This window comes from Diorhabda carinulata, chromosome 3, assembly GCF_026250575.1.
Source record: "Diorhabda carinulata isolate Delta chromosome 3, icDioCari1.1, whole genome shotgun sequence".
Lineage (NCBI taxonomy): Eukaryota > Metazoa > Arthropoda > Insecta > Coleoptera > Chrysomelidae > Diorhabda > Diorhabda carinulata.
Window position 1 is genome coordinate 1657052 of NC_079462.1, and position 19773 is coordinate 1676824.

Here is a 19773-nt window from a genome sequence, read left to right on the forward strand (position 1 = left end):
GTCCAATTTACCATCGTCCGCAGTTTAATGTTCAAAATTTTCGATTTCTAATTGAATATTTCCATAAAAAAATCGATCCCATCACAAAAATTGGGTCCAATTTACCATCGTCCGCAGTTTAATGTTCAAAATTTTCGAGTTCTAATCGAATTTTTCCATAAAAAAATTGATGCCATCACAAAAATTGTGTCCAATTTACCATCGTCCGCAGTTTAATGTTCAAAATTTTCGAGTTCTAATCGAATATTTCCATAAAAAAATCGATCCCATCACAAAAATTGTGTCCAATTTACCATCGTCCGCAGTTTAATGTTCAAAATTTTCGAGTTCTAATCGAATATTTCCATAAAAAAATCGATCCCATCACAAAAATTGGGTCCAATTTACCATCGTCCGCAGTTTAATGTTCAAAATTTTCGAGTTCTAATCGAATTTTTCCATAAAAAAATTGATGCCATCACAAAAATTGTGTCCAATTTACCATCGTCCGCAGTTTAATGTTCAAAATTTTCGAGTTCTAATCGAATATTTCCATAAAAAAATCGATCCCATCACAAAAATTGGGTCCTATTTACCATCGTCCGCAGTTTAATGTTCAAAATTTTCGAGTTCTAATCGAATTTTTCCATAAAAAAATCGATCCCATCACAAAAATTGTGTCCAATTTACCATCGTCCGCAGTTTAATGTTCAAAATTTTCGAGTTCTAATCGAATTTTTCCATAAAAAAATTGATGCCATCACAAAAATTGTGTCCAATTTACCATCGTCCGCAGTTTAATGTTCAAAATTTTCGAGTTCTAATCGAATTTTTCCATAAAAAAATTGATGCCATCACAAAAATTGTGTCCAATTTACCATCGTCCGCAGTTTATAGTTCAAACTTTTCGAGTTCTTATCGAATGTTTCCATAAAAAAATCGAAATTGTGACCTCCAAAAAAAGAAAATATTTTTTTTATTTACAAATAGTACCGCCCTCGTATATGAATGTTTATTCGTATTATATACCAAATGACATAAAAATCTTTCCCACCTTTTTTTTTATTTTCATACTAAACAACCTAAAAACGTATTCGTACCATCTCTATTCATTAATTTTTATTTATTTATTTATTTTGGTAGCACTGCTTTCTCTCTAATTTAGCTCTTCTGTTTATTTCATGTCCATTTGTCACGACAGGGTCCCGCACGTAAACCCGAGGTAGGTTCCATTTTTATTTTTTTTCTTACCGCTCTCAAAATAAATTCATCCAAATTTATCGATTCGATTTATTCGCGCAACTTTTCTCAGTGTAAGTTTAAAATTTCAGGAATTGGACGCGCTCGCTGCGCATCTGAACGAATTGGGCGTTCAACAACCCGAAGCGCCACCTCGCAACCGAAATTACAAACAGTCCCAATCGGCGTCTAACAACAACGTCGTCACAACGCCCGGTTCCGGCGCGAATCACACGCCTACCAACCAAGCGGGCGGAAACAACGTTGACAGTTTGGTTGACAGCGAAACCGATTCGGAACCGGAAGACAACAACGGGAGAGTCAGAAACGATGGAACGTTGTTGGCCAGCGATCCCCCCAAACCGCTGTGAGTAATATTTATTATACGAGGGGGATTCGATATTATAATCATTTTTGACACGTAACAGTATTTTTTTAAAATTGATATAAAATTTATTAATAATCAATTTTTTTTATCCCTTTTTTATATAATTTATTCTTTTTTTATTTATTTTTATTCGTTACTTTTTTTTCATTTTCATTCTTTATTTTTTTTTGTTTTTTTTTCTATTTCTTCCATTATTTTTTTCCTCGTTTGTTTTTTTTGTTTTTTTTTTTTTGGTTTTTTAGTCCTGAATTCTCTTATAGAGCTGGTTTGGGAGCGGTTCCGGAGGGGGGCGCTAGTGTTTCGAGTCCGGGAGCTACGGCGGGTTCCGGGTCGAGTTCTTCTAGTGCCCCAAATAGGCCTTTACCCCCAACGCCTGATGACGAAGAGTCTCAAGGTGATAGGACGCTTGTACTGCGGAAGGTGAGTTGATTTTTTCGAATTTTTATGTTTTTTTTTAGCGAATTTGTGTATTTTTTTTCAATTTTTAATTTTTTTATTATTTTTTGGGGATATTTCAGACGACTTGGATAAATATTTAGTTTTTTTTACGACAATTTTCTTTTAAATCTTTTTACTCGACTTTTATTTATTTTTATAATATGTGTTTGAGAAAATATTTATATAATTAAAGTTTTTTGTATAATTGACGATTTTTTTCAAAAAAAAAACTTCCAATAAAAAGTTTTATGTCAAAATCTTCCGATTTAAAGGAAATATTTAAATTTGGCAACACCGAATCTATTGAATTCTAAAGGTAAACAAAGAGCAGTGCCGGACTGACCTGACTAATATGAATAATAATTTGAATATATTTTTTCATTATTGTTTTATGCAGTAATTTTCCCACTTTTTGGATGAAAATATGAATTTCCTGTATAATTAACTAGATTTCTCCAAAGAAATTCTCATATAAACCTTCAAATTTCAAATAATAATAATTTTAATTTAAAATCCTTGAATTTTAAGGAATTATTTAAATTTGGCAACGTCCAATGAAATGAATTATAGTTCTCAAGGTAAACGAAGAGCAGTGCCGGACTGACCCGACTAATATGAATAATAATTTGAATATATTTTTTCATTATTGTTTTATGCAGTAATTTTCCCACTTTTTGGATGAAAATATGAATTTCCTGTATAATTAACTAGATTTCTCCAAAGAAATTCTCATATAAACCTTCAAATTTCAAATAATAATTTTAATTTAAAATCCTTGAATTTTAAGGAATTATTTAAATTTGGCAACGTCGAATGAAATGAATTATAGTTCTCAAGGTAAACGAAGAGCAGTGCCGGACTGACCCGACTAATATGAATAATAATATAGACTATTCTTCATTATGCTTTTTTTAAAAAAAATTTTTTTTGTTTATTTTCTTTTTGAAAATATAAATTTGCTGTATATTAAACAAGATTTTTCTAAAAAATTTGCTATATTAATCTCCAAACTTCCAATAATAATAGTTTTAATTTAAAATCCTTGGATTTAAAGGAAATATTAAAATTTGGCAACACCGAATGAATTCGATAATAATTTTTCGAAAAAATTCCATTAAAAACCTTCAATTTTCAAATATTAACAATTAAACTTCAAAATCCTCCAATTTGAAGGCAATATTTGAAGTTGGCAACACCGAATGCATTGAATAATTCTAAAAGTAAACAAAGAGCAGTGCCGGACTGACCCGCGCGTTTCGTACGATAACATTCATAAAAATCCAAATATTTCTTTATTATTGGGGTTTTTTGAAACAATCATTAGAATTTCTCGATTAATCATTTTTGAAAATATGAATTTACTGTAAATTTTACAATTTTTTTTTTCAAAAAATCCCTTGAAAAACCTTCAATTTTTAAATATCAACATTTTCAATTTGAAATCCTGGGATTTGAAGGAAATATCGAACTTTGGCAACACCGAATGCATTGAATAATTCACAAGGTAAACAAAGAGCAGTGCCGGACTGACCAGCGCGTGTCGTACGATAACATTAATAAAAATCCAAATATTTTTTTTTAATTGGGGTTTTTTGAAATAATCATTCGAATTTCTCGATTAATCATTTTTGAAAATATGAATTTACTGTAAAATTTACGATTTTTTTTTCAAAAAATCCCTTGAAAAACCTTCAATTTTTAAATATCAAAATTTTCAATTTGAAATCCTGGGATTTGAAGGAAATATCGAATTTTTGGCAACACCGAATGCATTGAATAATTCCCAAGGTAAACAAAGAGCAGTGTCGGACTGACCCACGCGTTTCGTACGATAACATTAATAACAATCCAAATATTTTATTTAATCATTTTTGAAAATATGAATTTACTGTAAAATTTACGTTTTTTTTTTTCAAAAATTCCATTAAAAACCTTCAATTTTTAAATATCAACATTTCAATTTGAAATCCTGGGATTTGAAGGAAATATCGAACTTTGGCAACACCGAATGCATTGAATAATTCACAAGGTAAACAAAGAGCAGTGCCGGACTGACCCGCGCGTGTCGTACGATAACATTAATAACAATCCAAATATTTTTTTTTAATTGGGGTTTTTTGAAATAATCATTCGAATTTCTCGATTAATCATTTTTGAAAATATGAATTTACTGTAAATTTTACATTTTTTTTTCAAAAAATCCCTTGAAAAACCTTCAATTTTTAAATATCAAAATTTTCAATTTGAAATCCTGGGATTTGAAGGAAATATCGAATTTTTGGCAACACCGAATGCATTGAATAATTCCCAAGGTAAACAAAGAGCAGTGTCGGACTGACCCACGCGTTTCGTACGATAACATTAATAACAATCCAAATATTTTATTTAATTGGCGTTTTTTGAAATAATTATTCGAATTTCTCGATTAATCATTTTTGAAAATATGAATTTACTGTAAATTTTACAATTTTTTTTTTCAAAAAATCCCTTGAAAAACCTTCAATTTTTAAATATCAAAATTTTCAATTTGAAATCCTGGGATTTGAAGGAAATATCGAATTTTTGGCAACACCGAATGCATTGAATAATTCCCAAGGTAAACAAAGAGCAGTGTCGGACTGACCCACGCGTTTCGTACGATAACATTAATAACAATCCAAATATTTTATTTAATTGGCGTTTTTTGAAATAATTATTCGAATTTCTCGATTAATCATTTTTGAAAATATGAATTTACTGTAAATTTTACAATTTTTTTTTTCAAAAAATCCCTTGAAAAACCTTCAATTTTTAAATATCAAAATTTTCAATTTGAAATCCTGGGATTTGAAGGAAATATCGAACTTTGGCAACACCGAATGCATTGAATAATTCTCAAGGTAAACAAAGAGCAGTGTCGGACTGACCCACGCGTTTCGTACGATAACATTAATAACAATCCAAATATTTTATTTAATTGGCGTTTTTTGAAATAATTATTCGAATTTCTCGATTAATCATTTTTGAAAATATGAATTTACTGTAAATTTTACAATTTTTTTTTTCAAAAAATCCCTTGAAAAACCTTCAATTTTTAAATATCAAAATTTTCAATTTGAAATCCTGGGATTTGAAGGAAATATCGAATTTTTGGCAACACCGAATGCATTGAATAATTCCCAAGGTAAACAAAGAGCAGTGTCGGACTGACCCACGCGTTTCGTACGATAACATTAATAACAATCCAAATATTTTATTTAATTGGCGTTTTTTGAAATAATTATTCGAATTTCTCGATTAATCATTTTTGAAAATATGAATTTACTGTAAATTTTACAATTTTTTTTTTCAAAAAATCCCTTGAAAAACCTTCAATTTTTAAATATCAAAATTTTCAATTTGAAATCCTGGGATTTGAAGGAAATATCGAATTTTTGGCAACACCGAATGCATTGAATAATTCCCAAGGTAAACAAAGAGCAGTGTCGGACTGACCCACGCGTTTCGTACGATAACATTAATAACAATCCAAATATTTTATTTAATTGGCGTTTTTTGAAATAATTATTCGAATTTCTCGATTAATCATTTTTGAAAATATGAATTTACTGTAAATTTTACAATTTTTTTTTTCAAAAAATCCCTTGAAAAACCTTCAATTTTTAAATATCAAAATTTTCAATTTGAAATCCTGGGATTTGAAGGAAATATCGAATTTTTGGCAACACCGAATGCATTGAATAATTCCCAAGGTAAACAAAGAGCAGTGTCGGACTGACCCACGCGTTTCGTACGATAACATTAATAACAATCCAAATATTTTATTTAATTGGCGTTTTTTGAAATAATTATTCGAATTTCTCGATTAATCATTTTTGAAAATATGAATTTACTGTAAATTTTACAATTTTTTTTTTCAAAAAATCCCTTGAAAAACCTTCAATTTTTAAATATCAAAATTTTCAATTTGAAATCCTGGGATTTGAAGGAAATATCGAATTTTTGGCAACACCGAATGCATTGAATAATTCCCAAGGTAAACAAAGAGCAGTGTCGGACTGACCCACGCGTTTCGTACGATAACATTAATAAAAATCTAAATATTTTTATTTTTAATTGGGGTTTTTTGAAATAATAATTCGAATTTCTCGATTAATCATTTTTGAAAATATGAATTTACTGTAAAATTTACGATTTTTTTTTTTCAAAAATTTCATTAAAAACACTCAATTTTTAATTATAATTCTCAAGGTAAACAAAGAGCAGTACCGGACTAGCTCATAACTAAATGTACATTCTTCAGGTTATAAACGTCGCGGCGGAATAAACAACAAAACCAAACGCGATAAATCAACGATATGCAGTGTTGCCACGTTTAACTCTATTTCATAAACTATCGGGAATAAATAAAACTTGTCGTATTATGAATTTTTATGCTTGTAAATCGGGTTTTTTCATTTTTTTTTTCCATTTTAAATGATTTTTTTTCGCTTTCTCGGTCGTCTAAACGTCCCCTAAAATTTTTTTTTTCTCTCTCGTTTATTCCGATTGTGTGAGTGTATATATATATATATATACGTAAATACTTCTGTTGAAAAATGGCAGCAGTCCGCAGCTAATTTAGACGACGCTAAGAAAAAAGTCGAAGACATCGACGAAGCCACCCTTCTGAAAGATTGGGATTTCGATAAATTTTTCCCCCTAAAAACAACCAACAACCCCAATACCCAATCGTCGTCGTCTTCTTCTTCTTCCGCCGGTTCCGGAAATAAGAAAGACGAAAAAACGAATAAACAAGGACACAGAAGAATGGAGAGCGATTCGAAAATATCGAATCCCTTCCTGAGGGGTTTCCGGAGGGAGAATTCCGATTTTTTCCCCATGAGTTCCCGACATTCCGCCATTTACATCGACAAAAGCGGCCGCTCGAGCGGCATTTTCAATAACCGGCGGGGCTCCGACGTCGGTATGCCGAAAAAGACGAGCGGCGAACCGGTTCTGATGGATTACGTCAAAAAAACCGATTCGGCCCCCAAAAACATTCTGACGAATTTCGTTAGACCTAGAAGGGAAAAAACGGAATCCGATCTGGTTCTGAGGCATTCGGAGGCTCGGAGGAGCATCAGGGAGACTCTGGAGGCTCGCAGGAAGGAAGTTGAGGCTCAATTCGCTAAAGAGGCCGAAAATATGCGGAGGCGTAGCTCGAAACCGATCGAAATGAACGTTCTCGACGTTTCGAATATTTCTAATTCGTCTTCAACTTCGAATTCGACTGTCGGAGATGAATTTTCTTTTATTAAGGTAATTTTTATTTTATTTTTTTTTGGATTTTTTGGTTTTTTATTTTGTTTGATTTTCTCTCTTAACTCCGCGCTTAATATTGTGTATAAATATTGACTAATTGTTATTGGAAATGTCCGCATATATATAATTTGGGAAACTGAATACTGATCGTTAGTTAGAAGTTAGAAATTTTCTTCGGTGAAGGAACTTTAATTGACGGGATTCTAGTAGTAGATTTTAGAATGTTTCGAGAAAAAATGGCTACTTTTTGACGAATAACTGTTGTTTTTGGTCTTAAATGTGGAAAAACTTTGAAATTTCACCAAAAAAATGAAAATTTTCACTTTTTCGTATTGATGACGGACATATTAACGATTATTTTGACACCCTGTATATTTTATTTGACGAATAACTGTTGCTGTGGACGAATTACGGCCTTAAATGTGGAAAAACTTCGAAATTTCATCAAAAAAATGGAAATTTTCACTTTTTCGTATTAATGACGGACATATTAACGATTATTTTGACACCCTGTATATTTTATTTGACGAATAACTGTTGCTGTGGACGAATTATGGCCTTAAATGTGAAAAAACTTCGAAATTTCATCAAAAAAATGAAAATTTTCACTTTTTCGTATTGGAGACGGACATATTAACGATTATTTTGACACCCTGTATATTTGTTTTGACGATTAACTGTTGCAATGGACGAATTATGGCCTTAAATGTGGAAAAACTTCGAAATTTCATCAAAAAAATGAAAATTTTCACTTTTTCGTATTGGAGACGGACAAATTAACGATTATTTTGACACCCTGTATATTTTATTTGACGAATAACTGTTGCTGTGGACGAATTATGGCCTTAAATGTGAAAAAACTTCGAAATTTCATCAAAAAAATGAAAATTTTCACTTTTTCGTATTGGAGACGGACATATTAACGATTATTTTGACACCCTGTATATTTTATTTGACGAATAACTGTTGCTGTGGACGAATTATGGCCTTAAATGTGAAAAAACTTCGAAATTTCATCAAAAAAATGAAAATTTTCACTTTTTCGTATTGGAGACGGACAAATTAACGATTATTTTGACACCCTGTATTTGTTTTGACGATTAACTGTTGCTATGGACAAATTATGGACTTAAATATGGAAAAACTTCGAAATTTCATCAAAAAAATGAAAATTTTCACTTTTTCGTATTGATGACGGACATATTAACGATTATTTTGACACCCTGTATATTTGTTTTGACGATTAACTGTTGCAATGGACGAATTATGACTTTAAATGTGGAAAAACTTCGAAATTTCATCAAAAAAATGAAAATTTTCACTTTTTCGTATTGGAGACGGACATATTAACGATTATTTTGACACCCTGTATATTTTATTTGACGAATAACTGTTGCTGTGGACGAATTATGGCCTTAAATGTGAAAAAACTTCGAAATTTCATCAAAAAAATGAAAATTTTCACTTTTTCGTATTGATGACGGACAAATTAACGATTATTTTGACATCCTGTATATTTGTTTTGACAAATAACTGTTGCTGTGGACTAATTATGGCCTTAAATGTGGAAAAACTTCGAAATTTCATCAAAAAAATGAAAATTTTCACTTTTTCGTATTGGAGACGGACAAATTAACGATTATTTTGACACCCTGTATATTTGTTTTGACGATTAACTGTTGCTGTGGACTAATTATGGCCTTAAATGTGGAAAAACTTCGAAATTTCATCAAAAAAATGAAAATTTTCACTTTTTCGTATTGGAGACGGACAAATTAACGATTATTTTGACACCCTGTATATTTGTTTTGACGATTAACTGTTGCTGTGGACTAATTATGGCCTTAAATGTGGAAAAACTTCGAAATTTCATCAAAAAAATGAAAATTTTCACTTTTTCGTATTGGAGACGGACATATTAACGATTATTTTGACACCCTGTATATTTGTTTTGACGATTAACTGTTGCTGTGGACTAATTATGGCCTTAAATGTGGAAAAACTTCGAAATTTCATCAAAAAAATGAAAATTTTCACTTTTTCGTATTGATGACGGACAAATTAACGATTATTTTGACACCCTGTATATTTTATTTGACGAATAACTGTTGCTGTGGACTAATTATGGCCTTAAATGTGGAAAAACTTCGAAATTTCATCAAAAAAATGAAAATTTTCACTTTTTCGTATTGGAGACGGACATATTAACGATTATTTTGACACCCTGTATATTTGTTTTGACGATTAACTGTTGCTGTGGACTAATTATGGCCTCAAATCTGGAAAAACTTCGAAATTCCACCAAAAAAATGAAAATTTTCACTTTTTCGGATTGATGACGGACATATTAACGATTATTTTGACACCCTGTATATTTTATTTGACGAATAACTGTTGCTGTGGACGAATTATGGCCTTAAATGTGGAAAAACTTCGAAATTTCATCAAAAAAATGAAAATTTTCACTTTTTCGTATTGACAACGGACATATTAACGATTATTTTGACACCCTGTATATTTGTTTTGACGATTAACTGTTGCTGTGGACTAATTATGGCCTCAAATCTGGAAAAACTTCGAAATTCCACCAAAAAAATGAAAATTTTCACTTTTTCGTATTGGTGACGGACATATTAACGATTATTTTGACACCCTGTATATTTTATTTGACGAATAACTGTTGCTGTGGACGAATTATGGCCTTAAATGTGAAAAAACTTCGAAATTTCATCAAAAAAATGAAAATTTTCACTTTTTCGTATTGACAACGGACATATTAACGATTATTTTGACACCCTGTATATTTGTTTTGACGATTAACTGTTGCTGTGGACGAATTATGGCCTTAAATCTGGAAAAACTTCGAAATTTCATCAAAAAAATGAAAATTTTCACTTTTTCGTATTGATGACGGACAAATTAACGATTATTTTGACATCCTGTATATTTGTTTTGACAAATAACTGTTGCTGTGGACTAATTATGGCCTTAAATCTGGAAAAACTTCGAAATTCCACCAAAAAAATGAAAATTTTCACTTTTTCGTATTGATGACGGACAAATTAACGATTATTTTGACATCCTGTATATTTGTTTTGACAAATAACTGTTGCTGTGGACTAATTATGGCCTTAAATCTGGAAAAACTTCGAAATTCCACCAAAAAAATGAAAATTTTCACTTTTTCGTATTGACAACGGACATATTAACGATTATTTTGACACCCTGTATATTTGTTTTGACGATTAACTGTTGCTGTGGACTAATTATGGCCTTAAATCTGGAAAAACTTCGAAATTCCACCAAAAAAATAGAAATTTTCACTTTTTCGTATTGATGACGGACATATTAACGATTATTTTGACACCCTGTATATTTTATTTGACGAATAACTGTTGCTGTGGACGAATTATGGCCTTAAATGTGAAAAAACTTCGAAATTTCATCAAAAAAATGGAAATTTTCACTTTTTCGTATTGATGACGGACATATTAACGACTATTTTGACATCCTGTATATTTGTTTTGACGATTAACTGTTGCTGTGGACTAATTATGGCCTTAAATCTGGAAAAACTTCGAAATTCCACCAAAAAAATGAAAATTTTCACTTTTTCGTATTGATGACGGACATATTAACGATTATTTTGACACCCTGTATATTTGTTTTTACTATTAACTGTTGCTTTAATCCAAATTGTAGCCTTTAAAGTGAAAAAATTTCGAAAAAATACCAAAATATGAAACATTTTCACCATTTCGATTGCAGACGTTCATATTAGCGACGATTTCCACCCCTCGTACCTTTTTTCCAAAAGTTTTTTCAAAAAAATCGAGCTTATAACAATTCCACCCACCTTGAAATTCTATTTATTATACGAAGATATTCTTTTCATTTACAATCGTTTCTTCTATTTCTAGTTTGTTCTCGTTTCCTTTTTCCTATCAATTTTCCGGATCGAGGAAAATTTCGAGTTTTTATACTCCTACATCGTCGAATCAACCGTTTCTTCTTTGATTACGCACCTCATTCCCCCGACCTAATCTTGCGTGATTTTTATAAAATTCCCATTATTTTAGGATCTTCCCTCGTATATAACGTCAAAATTATAAATCGTCATCGTTGTTTTTTTCTCATTTTCAAAAACTAGTCGAAATTTGACCCGAACTAATGTCTTTAATCAACATTTTTGTTTCTGGTGTTCGTATAATCTTTTATGGTGTTTCTGTGAAGTTTGGCCTCCGTATCTCAATATAAAACTGGATAAAATGACGGTTAAAAATTGTGTTTGAAGAATCATCCACCTTATAGCTCCGATTTAGCACTAAATGACTTGTTTTTTGAACTAATTTCCACGTTTTTCACACACATATTCTAATTAGCAACAGTCGTGTCAAATAGCAATTTTTTCTATGAAATTATATCCGTAATCAAGACAAATTTTTCTTAATAAAAAAACTTGGCAGCATCCAGCACCAGTTTTGATATATTTTGGAGGGAAAACGATCCTTTGCTTATCCCACTTTCACCCCCAAAACCTGATTTAGTATGAATTTAACCCCATTGGTGAAAGTATTAAAAAGAAAACATTTTTTCAACGTTTTTTGTAAGTCTAAAGGAAAACTTGGGAAAGCGTCATCTTATTTGAGGAAAAATTCCACTTTTGACACTAAACTAAAGCGGAATTTAGTCTCTAAACCGATTTGGCAACGCCGCTTACTTTAACAGTTTGATTATTGTCGAAATTTGGGGTAATTTGGAGGAAAAATACGTAAAGAGGACTAATTTTCGATTAACCCTCGTAATTTATGCTATTCTATTAATATATCATTTTGATATTCAAAACTTGAAAAAAAAAATTATGAACTATGCGAAAGAAATAAATGTACATACGTAAAAACGAATAAAAATTTTTAATTTTACTATACCGGTTGTCCCAGTTTTCCCAAAAATTATTTCGCTTTCGTATACGATGAAATAGAATAAAGAACGATGAACTTTTAGTATAACACCTCTAATATAAAATAATTGAACTTTTTTATTTTCTCGTAAAATTTTATTTTCTGTTTTCTCCATCGTTAAATCGATTTGGCAACGCCGCTTACTTCTACAGTTTCATTTTTGTCAAAATTTGAACAAGCCACGTCATTCAATTGGCGTTTGATACAAATTTGGAGACAAAATGAAAAAAGTTGAATAGTAATTTCCGATACCCCCTCGTATATCGTACTTTGAGATTTAAAACGTTGAAAAAATTGAACAAAAATGTGAAAAAAACGAATTTACATACGTAAAATCGATTCTAATAGCGCGTTTTAAAATTTTTAATCTTACTATACCGGTTGTCCCAGTTTCAAAAAATTATTTTTTACACTTCCTCGTAAAGTTTTCATTTGATTTTCTGTTTTTCCCACCTCTAAATCCATTTGGCAACGCTGCATACCTCAACAGTTTCATTACTGTCACAATTTGAATGAGCTACGTCATTAAGTTGGCGTTTGATACAAATTTGGAAACAAAACGAAAAAAAAACTTGTAATTTACGAACCCTCCTCGTATATCGTTCTTTCCGATTCAAACTGTTGAAAAAAATTATCAAATCAAATAAAATTTTTGATTTTACTATACCGGTTGTCCCAGTTGAAAAAAATTTTTTCGCTCAAGTACATACGTACGTATATTTCTTAATTCACATGTAACAATATAACTTGGTGGGAGTATTTTTGGTTGTAATGATTTTTTTTTTCGCACTTCGGGCTACGGGTGGAACGAATTTTACAGTATTCAGTAAATGTACAGTTTTCGTAACTAACCTTCGATGATAACCAAGCTTCTACTAAACAATCTGCATGCTTTATAATTAAATGTATATAAAAAAATTGTTACAGGAAGATTCATAAATTCATAAATAAAGTACGCCTCGTATAATCCTTCCGATACAAATGTACTATTCAACAGTACCCGGTATAAATTTATAAAAATATATAAAGATTTATATTTTTTGTTTGTAAAATATTTGAAGTACGCCTCGTATAATTCATCCAATTTAAATATACTTTTCAACAGTACCCGGTATAATTTATAAAAATATATGTTTAAAAAAATGAATTTTCCTTTAATTACGTCATACTAAATTTTTTTTCCTTGCTTTTATTAACTTAATTATTCGATATTTAACCTGTTATGTCGTCATCAAAATAATTAAAAAAAAAATGATGAAATCGGAAGATTAGGACGTCGTTAAAGCGCATGCGTATCTCGACAACGAGAACGTCATTGATTACGTCGACGATGAGCATGAAGATTGATGTTGAAGCTGGCTGCGGCACTGCTGCCATCTTTTGAGTATTTTTTATTTGTCTTGTTTTTTTTTTCTATATATTTTATTTATTTAATCTGTTTGTGTGCATTAGGTAGATGTGTGTTCATTTTTTAACGCTAGAACTATTTTTTTACACCGTTTGACATAAATATTTTGACAGGTTTTCGTAAACCTCAAATTTTCCCTCTGTATATTTATTATTACATGAAGAATTTAAAAAAACTTTAAAATATTTATGGAAAACTGTTGATATTCTACTGGAATTTAATTTATAAAAGTTTTTTTGAATATTGTGCTCGAAAATAAACAGCCACGGTCACAAAATATGAATCGGCTGAAGGGAGTACAACGTTGCCAATTTAAAGTTATAATCAATTATATAAATATTTAACTCGTTTAATATCTATTGTGTGATTTTTTACCCCGTTTCACCCTATATATTATTATAAATATTAGTTGCAAGGAAAAAAATCTAATCACAAAAAATTATTTTCGAAATAAACTTCGTATTTAAAAAAATATTTGAAATAATTACGCGAATTTTATAACTTTTCACCCACTATACGTTTAAAATTAAACAAAACGGATCGTAAAAATTTCTTTCGTTTAAATAAACAATTTTCTAACTTTATTTAAAAAATACCACTTCTACCTTTATTAGAATAAAATCGGCAACATTGTCAGACAGTAACAAATTATGACCGTTGTTGTTGTCTTGTCAATTGTAACTTGATCGGTAGTTTAATGGCGTCCACGTAGACGAGTCCATTATAAAAACGAATAAAACTAATCATAATTAAAAAAAAACGGATTCTTCTGAAATATCAGGTGTTTTGTTAATCAAGAAACTGTGTGATAAAGTGAATTTATGTTCAATATCAATAGTGTTAAATCCCCACACGTAAAACAAAGTAGAATGTTCTGGAAGTGAAAAATGGCGTTCCTAAAGTGAGTAGGAGTTAACAGAAATACGCGAGTTTGATCAAAACGCTTAAAAATGGGTGAAGTTAATATGTTTTTGTGAAATCTCCAAAGATATAGAACAAAATGTGTTAGAATCACGCGGGAATGAAGTGTATCTGTATGTTTTTCTTATTTTTTCATATATTCTGAGGTGAGTGTTTGTACGAGATCTAAATTTCGTTGTACTAGTATTTATTTAGAAATTCATTTTTTTCTTTTTAACAAATACTTATATTATTACTAATAACAGTTAATTTTATTATTTATAAACTGGTTACAACATACAGGGGGCTTGCATTATGATTTAACACGACGTATTGATCTGTCATGTAACGGCCATATTGAATTTAGTCAATTGACGGCCATATTGAAATTTATTGATTAATAAAAGTAATTTTCTTCAACTTTCTAGTTTTTAGACCTTTTCATATGATTTCCGTGGTAATTTATCTTGATTTTAAGTTGTTTTTCTATGAAAATAATAGGTAAACAATATTAGTTTCGACTTAATTCAGTCTTTCATAATGTTTTGATAAAGTCTGAAGTAAAGTCGAAATATCGAATTTTTACCTGTTATTTTAAAATTATTTGTATAGAAAAATGACTTGAAATCAAGATAAACCATCAGGAAAATCTATAAATATTTTAAATCTGTGGTATATTAAACAATTTGAAAATAAAATTTTACTAATTCGTTTCTTTTCACAAAAACATTGACTTTCAAGTGTCAAAATCTGAAATAATATCATACAGTGTGTGAAAAAATTTATATCAGAAGTTATATGAGATCATTTTTGTCGGGAATTTGATGTATATGTCTCTTATTGACAATTGACAGTTTTTCAAATTATGGTTTTTTGCTATTTCTCTCTAAATTTGCTTAAAAATATTCAAAATTTTTAAACTTGTCGCATTTTTGAGAGTTAACCATATTTTTTACATCGACTGATTTACAAAAAAAAGTTTGTAAATACATTTTTGTTTTTATATATCAAATGACAATGGATATTCGTAATTTTTATGAATTAGGTTCCAGTATTTCACTTCGATTGCGACATTAACAAACGTGTTGAAAAAAAATTGATCGAATCAAAAAGAAAAATCGTCGATTTTTAAAACATAACCCAACTTTTAAATTAACTCAATCGTTTATTTTCGTGATGAATTTCTATTTGAATCGATCAAAGTACAATAATATTCTTAGGTATTCAATTTTTGATATGAATTTTTTTTAAAAATTACAAAAACTTTATGTATCACGTCTTTAATGGGACAAATACGAATATTTTTACCATTAGGTGCGTCCCAGGTCCGTGTTGGGCGACTGTTTTTATTATTAAACTTACCTTTGTCTAGTTAGGAGTCCATTTTTATTATTAGACTTTCCATGGAAGAGTTGGGCGACTATTTTTTCCCTTAGAAGTGTCCCATGGCTGTGTTGGGCGACTATTTTTACTATTAAGCTTCCCATGGCCGTGGTGGGCGACTGTTTTTATTATTAAACTTACCTTGACCTAGTTAGGAGTCCATTTTTATTATTAGACTTTCCATGGAAGAGTTGGGCGACTATTTTTTCCCTTAGAAGTGTCCCATGGCTGTGTTGGGCGACTATTTTTACTATTAGACTTCCCACGGCCGTGTTGGGCGACTGTTTTTATTATTAAACTTACCTAGGCCTAGTTAGGAGTCTATTTTTATTATAAGACTTTCCATGGAAGATTTAGGCGACTATTTTTTCCCTTAGAAGTGTCCCATGGCTGTGTTGGGCGACTATTTTTACTATTAAGCTTCCCATGGCCGTGTTGGGCGACTGTTTTTATTATTAAACTTACCTTGGCCTAGTTAGGAGGCCATTTTTATTATTAGACTTTCCATGGAAGAGTTGGGCGACTATTTTTTCCCTTAGAAGTGTCCCATGGCTGTGTTGGGCGACTATTTTTACTATTAGACTTCCCATGGCCGTGGTGGGCGACTGTTTTTATTATTAAACTTACCTTGGCCTAGTTAGGAGTCCATTTTTATTATTAGACTTTCCATGGAAGAGTTGGGCGACTATTTTTTCCCTTAGAAGTGTCCCATGGCTGTGTTGGGCGACTATTTTTACTATTAAGCTTCCCACGGCCGTGTTGGGCGACTGTTTTTATTATCAAACTCATCTTGGCCTAGTTAAGAGTCTATTTTTATTGTTAGACTTTCCATGGAAGAGTTGGGCGACTATTTTTTCCCTTAGAAGTGTCCCATGGCTGTGTTGGGCGACTATTTTTACTATTAGACTTCCCATGGCCGTGGTGGGCGACTGTTTTTATTATTAAACTTACCTTGACCTAGTTAGGAGTCCATTTTTATTATTAGACTTTCCATGGAAGAGTTGGGCGACTATTTTTTCCCTTAGAAGTTTCCCATGGCTGTGTTGGGCGACTATTTTTACTATTAGACTTCCCATGGCCGTGGTGGGCGACTGTTTTTATTATTAAACTCATCTTGGCCTAGTTAAGAGTCCATTTTTATTATTAGACTTTCCATGGAAGAGTTGGGCGACTATTTTTTCTCTTAGAAGTGTCCCATGGCTGTGTTGGGCGACTATTTTTACTATTAGACTTCCCATGGCCGTGGTGGGCGACTGTTTTTATTATTAAACTCATATGGCCTAGTTAAGAGTCTATTTTTATTGTTAGACTTTCCATGGAAGAGTTGGGCGACTATTTTTTCCCTTAGAAGTGTCCCATGGCTGTGTTGGGCGACTATTTTTACTATTAGACTTCCCATGGCCGTGGTGGGCGACTGTTTTTATTATTAAACTCATCTTGGCCTAGTTAAGAGTCCATTTTTATTATTAGACTTTCCATGGAAGATTTAGGCGACTATTTTTTCCCTTAGAAGTGTCCCATGGCTGTGTTGGGCGACTATTTTTACTATTAAGCTTCCCACGGCCGTGTTGGGCGACTGTTTTTATTATCAAACTCATCTTGGCCTAGTTAAGAGTCTATTTTTATTGTTAGACTTTCCATGGAAGAGTTGGGCGACTATTTTTTCCCTTAGAAGTGTCCCATGGCTGTGTTGGGCGACTATTTTTACTATTAGACTTCCCATGGCCGTGGTGGGCGACTGTTTTTATTATTAAACTTACCTTGACCTAGTTAGGAGTCCATTTTTATTATTAGACTTTCCATGGAAGAGTTGGGCGACTATTTTTTCCCTTAGAAGTTTCCCATGGCTGTGTTAGGCGACTATTTTTACTATTAGACTTCCCATGGCCGTGGTGGGCGACTGTTTTTATTATTAAACTCATCTTGGCCTAGTTAAGAGTCCATTTTTATTATTAGACTTTCCATGGAAGAGTTGGGCGACTATTTTTTCTCTTAGAAGTGTCCCATGGCTGTGTTGGGCGACTATTTTTACTATTAGACTTCCCATGGCCGTGGTGGGCGACTGTTTTTATTATTAAACTCATATGGCCTAGTTAAGAGTCTATTTTTATTGTTAGACTTTCCATGGAAGAGTTGGGCGACTATTTTTTCCCTTAGAAGTGTCCCATGGCTGTGTTGGGCGACTATTTTTACTATTAGACTTCCCATGGCCGTGGTGGGCGACTGTTTTTATTATTAAACTTACCTTGACCTAGTTAGGAGTCCATTTTTATTATTAGACTTTCCATGGAAGAGTTGGGCGACTATTTTTTCCCTTAGAAGTGTCCCATGGCTGTGTTGGGCGACTATTTTTACTATTAGACTTCCCATGGCCGTGGTGGGCGACTGTTTTTATTATTAAACTTACCTTGACCTAGTTAGGAGTCCATTTTTATTATTAGACTTTCCATGGAAGAGTTGGGCGACTATTTTTTCCCTTAGAAGTGTCCCATGGCTGTGTTGGGCGACTATTTTTACTATTAGACTTCCCATGGCCGTGGTGGGCGACTGTTTTTATTATTAAACTTACCTTGACCTAGTTAGGAGTCCATTTTTATTATTAGACTTTCCATGGAAGAGTTGGGCGACTATTTTTTCCCTTAGAAGTTTCCCATGGCTGTGTTGGGCGACTATTTTTACTATTAGACTTCCCATGGCCGTGGTGGGCGACTGTTTTTATTATTAAACTCATCTTGGCCTAGTTAAGAGTCCATTTTTATTATTAGACTTTCCATGGAAGAGTTGGGCGACTATTTTTTCTCTTAGAAGTGTCCCATGGCTGTGTTGGGCGACTATTTTTACTATTAGACTTCCCATGGCCGTGGTGGGCGACTGTTTTTATTATTAAACTCATATGGCCTAGTTAAGAGTCTATTTTTATTGTTAGACTTTCCATGGAAGAGTTGGGCGACTATTTTTTCCCTTAGAAGTGTCCCATGGCTGTGTTGGGCGACTATTTTTACTATTAGACTTCCCATGGCCGTGGTGGGCGACTGTTTTTATTATTAAACTTACCTTGACCTAGTTAGGAGTCCATTTTTATTATTAGACTTTCCATGGAAGAGTTGGGCGACTATTTTTTCCCTTAGAAGTGTCCCATGGCTGTGTTGGGCGACTATTTTTACTATTAGACTTCCCATGGCCGTGGTGGGCGACTGTTTTTATTATTAAACTTACCTTGACCTAGTTAGGAGTCCATTTTTATTATTAGACTTTCCATGGAAGAGTTGGGCGACTATTTTTTCCCTTAGAAGTGTCCCATGGCTGTGTTGGGCGACTATTTTTACTATTAGACTTCCCATGGCCGTGGTGGGCGACTGTTTTTATTATTAAACTCATCTTGGCCTAGTTAAGAGTCCATTTTTATTATTAGACTTTCCATGGAAGAGTTGGGCGACTATTTTTTCTCTTAGAAGTGTCCCATGGCTGTGTTGGGCGACTATTTTTACTATTAGACTTCCCATGGCCGTGGTGGGCGACTGTTTTTATTATTAAACTCATATGGCCTAGTTAAGAGTCTATTTTTATTGTTAGACTTTCCATGGAAGAGTTGGGCGACTATTTTTTCCCTTAGAAGTGTCCCATGGCTGTGTTGGGCGACTATTTTTACTATTAGACTTCCCATGGCCGTGGTGGGCGACTGTTTTTATTATTAAACTTACCTTGACCTAGTTAGGAGTCCATTTTTATTATTAGACTTTCCATGGAAGAGTTGGGCGACTATTTTTTCCCTCAGAAGTGTCCCATGGCTGTGT

The 19773-nt window shown here is 32.1% G+C and overlaps 1 protein-coding gene across 6 annotated transcripts in view; it reads left to right on the forward strand.

The window, feature by feature from the left end:
* The window catches only part of LOC130891954 (serine/threonine-protein kinase mig-15), a 65270-nt gene that overhangs the window by 22392 nt on the left and 23105 nt on the right, over window positions 1–19773 (forward strand). Inside the window, exons 7-10 of one of the 6 annotated variants that reach the window (XM_057797076.1) lie at window positions 1181–1201; window positions 1311–1585; window positions 1867–2026; window positions 6629–7324. In XM_057797076.1, coding sequence (XP_057653059.1) covers window positions 1181–1201; window positions 1311–1585; window positions 1867–2026; window positions 6629–7324 — 1152 coding nt within the window. The remainder of the gene's footprint in view (window positions 1–1180; window positions 1202–1310; window positions 1586–1866; window positions 2027–6628; window positions 7325–19773) is intronic. The other 5 variants (XM_057797078.1, XM_057797081.1, XM_057797079.1 and 2 more) reach the window with 5 other exon arrangements.